Below are 5,000 nucleotides of genomic sequence, written 5' to 3'. Positions count from 1 at the left end.
AATTTGTTGGAGGTCCCTGTACACTCTTAAAAAGAGGGTTCTTCAAGGGTTCTTTGGTAAAGGGGATTGTTCTATAAAGAACCATGAACACTCAAAGAATCATTTGCATGATTACAGGGTTTTTTTGCATAGTGAAATAATTTTTTCAAATTGATGGAGTGGAGAATATGTTGAAAACGGTTCTATCTAGCACCAAAAAGGGTTCTACTACAATTACGATGTCAAGTTTAAAGCAGTAGAACTCCCCCTTTATATCTCTATATACTTTCACAAAAAGGTTCTATATAGAACCACACAGATTCTCCATCAATCTGAAGAACCATTTCACCATGCAAACATCCCTTTAATCATGCAGATGTTTCATGGTTCTAAACAGAAACATTCCAGTTACTGAAGAACCCTCGAAGAACCATTTTTGAGTGTATGAAATGGTTCTCATATGATGCTGGTGCTCGACAACTTCACTGATTTCAAATAATCATTACGATTATGTATGATATGCTGTAGAATGAAGAGATGTCCAGAGCGAAGAACAGATTTGTAGAAGGTTCTAAAAGAACTGAGAAAGAACATCATGAAGAACATCAATAATACAATGAACATTGTGAATGCCTTCTGTCTAAAGTGATAATCAAACTCACGAGAACGACCTTTCGATGTTTTGTTGTAGTATTGATATCTACACTGTATTGATGACGGTTCACCTTTACAGCCACACTGTAGAAGAACCGCTCTCGCTTTCCTAAAGAACCTCATTTGTAAACGACCGTGGGACTAAACATAATTTAAAGGTTTCAAATTCAGTCTGAAATTGACCAATTTTGCTCCCTAAAAAGGTTCTTCCCACTCAAACGTCTCATTAACCAAAACGTTTCTCTGAGCAAGCATCCACTGAAAGGTTCTTCAGGGAACCGAAAGCATCACCGTTATTTAGAACAGTGTTGTGTACAAAATCTTAAATAACTACTAAGACGAGTTACTGCAAAGCTCTGACTTACAGATTTTATAGGCAAGTTATTTTCTAAATCTCTCATATTTCACACTTAAACATTCACCTTCTCCTTTATCTGTCTCATTAATAATAATATTAATATTAATGACCCGTATTGATACAGCATTGAAATGTTGCTATACATAAAACATGAACACAGAAATTTGAGAAAATTACAACATTGAGTAAAAAGAGGTGGGAAGAAAAAAAAATTCCAATCAAATTTGAGAAAAAAAATGTTCTTGTTGTCTTTTTCCTAATTTTTTCCTAATACGTTTGTCTGGTTTGTAGAGTAGATGAGTGGCGAGACCTCAAAGCCAAGGAGCGTGAAGAACGTCCAGGACCACCAGCAAACAAGCCAACAGCGCTGAGATTCTGTTGGTGGTGTTGGAGGAGCAGCTCTTTCCTCCAAAAAACCTCAGGTTCCTCAAAGATCCTCATCTGCAGAGCTGAGAGAAAAACCTCTGGAGGAAGCTGTAAACATCGTCCAAGGTGGTTATCCATCATTTGGTTATATGTGGTTTTGAAGGGGCATCTTCTGGATAAGGTTCTGGATGAAACTCTGGATTTGGAAAACTCTTGAGCTTGAAGGTACCAGTGCTGCAAAAAACGTTTAGGAACTAAACACAAATTTGGCCTTCTCTCTTGGTTTCTGGAATTTACCACCACCACCAACAACAACAACAACAATAATAATAATAATAGTAGTAATAATAATAATAATAATAATAGTAGCAGCATCATAAGTTTAATTTGTATGATACAAGTGTCTCGAACATGCTCGCTTTGCAGAAGCATCACACATAGTTTTGATAATTTGATCGAAATTCCTTAAATAAGTCCACAAATAGAGGAATTTCACTCAAACACTAATAAGCTCGAAGTCTTCAGCTTGTAAACCTAATTTGGATTTACAGTGAAAAATGTGTCTGTGATGAAAGGACAGCACTTTTTACGAAACATTTGACTGTCAAGGTTTTCAGTTTTGTCCGTGGTGCTGAAGGGACACCTCGCGGTTCTAGAAGGACGCCTTTCCGAGCACCCGATTGTTCAGAAACCGCAGAAACACCCGCTGCGCTGAAATAAACGCTGTAAATGGAATAAAGCTTGAAGGTTGTTGAGGCCGTCAGCCTGACCGGCTCCACCTGGCTTTCATGGCTGTGGCACGCAAAATCAAAACTCTGCTGACGGTCAACATCCTGGTGTTTGTGGGGATCATCCTGTTCTCGGTGTACTGTCGGATTCAGGACCGCTCCGAGGAGCTGGTGCAGATCGGCAGGGCAGCGGACCAGAGGCTGAGGAGCAGGAATGGTAAAGTGACCGGCTTGGACAGACAGTCCATTCTGCAGAGGCTGGAGCGCCTGGAGGACGTGGTCTACAACCAGCTGAACGGTGAGTGTCCACGGTTTCAGAGGAGCGCTGAAACGGGAACGTTTGGGGATGAACTTTAAGGTGGCTTGAGAAAATAAATAATGAAATAAATAATTAATGAGGTTAAAAATGAGTGTTTTAAACGAGTGAGGTCGAACTGAACGAGTGAAAGAAGTGGATTGTTTATGCTGATTATGATTTTAGGTTGTTTTGTTTTTAAGGGCGGTGAGATGGCGGTGTTTCCTTTCTTCGGTTGTTTATCCAGCATTTGCTGTGGTTTTCCAGGTGGTTGCAAGGATTTTGCTTGCTGTTTTGTGGTATTCTGTGTGGTTGCTAGCTTGTTGCTAAGCAGTTGCTATAGTATGGCACATGGTTGCTAGGTGGTTGCTATAGCGATAGTGATACTGTGATATTGATGTGGTGTTCCAGTTGACTTTTCTGTGGTATTCTGTGTGGCTGCTAGGCTGTTGCTAAGCAGTTGATGTGGTATCACACATGGTTGCTAGGCTGTTGCTGAGCAGTTGCTATAGTATGGCATGTGGTTGCTAGGTGGTTGCTGTAGTGTCTCAGACAGTTGCTAAATGTTTGATATGGTGTTCCAGTTGGTAGCTAGTGTGTTGCTAAGCAGTTGATGTGGTATCACACATGGTTGCTAGGTGGTTGCTATTGTGTATATATAGTGTCTCAGGCAGTTAGTAGATGTTTCATATGGTGTTCCAGTTAATATTATGGTATTCTGAATGGTTGTTAGGTTGTTGCTAAGCAGAAACAGTTGCTATTGTACTGCACATGGGTGCTAAGTGGTTGCTGTAGTGTTTCAGGTAGTTGCTAAATATTTGATAGGTCCTTTCCGTTGTTTTTCATGGCATTCTGAATGGTTGTTAGGTTGTTGCTAAGCAGTTGCCATGCTATTGGATGTGGTTTCTAGGTGGTTTTTATAGTGTCTCAGGCAGTTGCTTAGTGCTTGATATGGTGTTCCGGTAGTTTTTATGGCATTCTGATTGGTTGCTAAGTTGTTGCTAAGCAGTTGCCGTAGTATCGCACATGGCTGCTATAGTGTCTCAGACAGTTGCTAAATGTTTGGTATGGTGTCCCAGCTGGTCGCTAGGGTGTTGCTAAGCAGTTGATGTGGTATTCCAGGTAATTGCTTTGGTGCTGTTGTGCGGCTGTATTGATATTCTCAAGCATTGTTAGGTGGTTGTTAGGATTGATTCAAGGGTTTTGATTGATGGTTGCTATGGTGTTGCTAAGCAGTTGCTTAAGTATACAACATGGTTGCTACAGTGTTACTTGGTGGTTGTTGTAGTGTTTCACATGATTGCTGAGGTGATGCTAGGTGGTTGCTTTGGTATTGTAGGTGGTTGTTATGGTTCATATGTTATTCAAGGTGGTCGGTAGGGTGTTGCTAATGGTTGCTATTGCATTACTATCTAACTTTATAATTACTGTGTATAATCTATGTGTGGTGTGTGAGTAGGAGTGTACTAATGAATACTTAGCAACTTGTGCTCAGGACAGTTATTTAGAAACAAAAATGTGCAATTATTACAAATAGCACCTCGACTAATAGCGATTTAAGGGGCACACAGAACTTTTTATAACCAAAATTTTTCAGATGCTAAAGATTTTAAAGATTTGCTTTATTAGTTGGGCCACCTAAGAATGAACTTACCATGAACAGTAGCTTACATTAGCTAAATTAGCAAACAGACATAAGAAATAGCTGAAGGATTTGCTCTAAAATTACAGTATATATATATATATATATATTAAAATAACACACTAGCTGTTAAAACCTAAAATTAAAACCTCATTTCCAGAAAAGTTGGGATGCTGTGCAAAATGTAAATAAAAACAAAATTCAATTATGTAAATCATGTAAACCATATATTTCATTGAAAGTACTACAAAGGCAACAAATCAAATGTTGAAACTGTGAAATTTTATTGTGTGTGTTTTTTTTTTTTAATATTTGCACATTTTGAATTTGATGCCAACAACATGTTCCAAAAAAGTCGGGACGGGTCTGTTCACCGCTGAGCTTCATCACCTCTTCTTTAACAGCTCTGTCAGTGTTTGGGAACTGAGGAGACGCTGCTGCAGCTCTGACAGTGAAATGTTTTCTCATTTGTCATATTTTCATTTTATAATGAGCCAAATGTTCTCAGTGGTGACCAGTCTGGAAGGCAGGCAGGTCAGTTTAGCACCTGGACTCTTAATACGGAGCAGTGCTGCTGTAATACATGCAGAATGTGGTTTGACATCGTCCTGCTGAAATAATCAAGGCCTTCCCTGAAAAAGACGTCGTCTGGACGGCAGCAGATGTTGATAAAACATGTTTATATCATTCAGCTTTAATGGGGCCTTCACAGATGAGCAGGTCACCCAGGCCATGAGCACTAATGCCCCCTAAACCATCATGAAGACTGGCTTTAGAACTGAGCACTGATAACAGGCGAGTGGTCTTGTTGATTCGTCGGACCGCCGGACACTTTTCCACTTCCCCTCAGTCCATTCTGAATGAGCTCCGGCCCAGAGAAGGTGGCAGCTGAATGCTTTGTTAGAAGCGAACTCAGGTAAAAGGAAAACGATATGATATGATTCATGTATTTAAACATGGTGTTATTTTAACAGCCAC

The 5,000-nt window shown here is 39.8% G+C and overlaps 1 protein-coding gene across 1 annotated transcript in view; it reads left to right on the top strand.

Moving 5' to 3' along the window:
* Positions 1 to 5,000, top strand: part of galnt9 (polypeptide N-acetylgalactosaminyltransferase 9) — a 149,060-nt gene that overhangs the window by 1,781 nt on the left and 142,279 nt on the right. The window contains exon 2 of the mRNA XM_037531864.1: positions 1,283 to 2,383. Coding sequence (XP_037387761.1) covers positions 2,146 to 2,383 — 238 coding nt within the window. The 5' untranslated portion in view covers positions 1,283 to 2,145. The remainder of the gene's footprint in view (positions 1 to 1,282; positions 2,384 to 5,000) is intronic.

This window comes from Pygocentrus nattereri, chromosome 20, assembly GCF_015220715.1.
Source record: "Pygocentrus nattereri isolate fPygNat1 chromosome 20, fPygNat1.pri, whole genome shotgun sequence".
Lineage (NCBI taxonomy): Eukaryota > Metazoa > Chordata > Actinopteri > Characiformes > Serrasalmidae > Pygocentrus > Pygocentrus nattereri.
The sequence above is the reverse complement of the archived record's forward strand: the minus strand, read 5'-3'. Positions and strand labels throughout refer to the sequence as shown.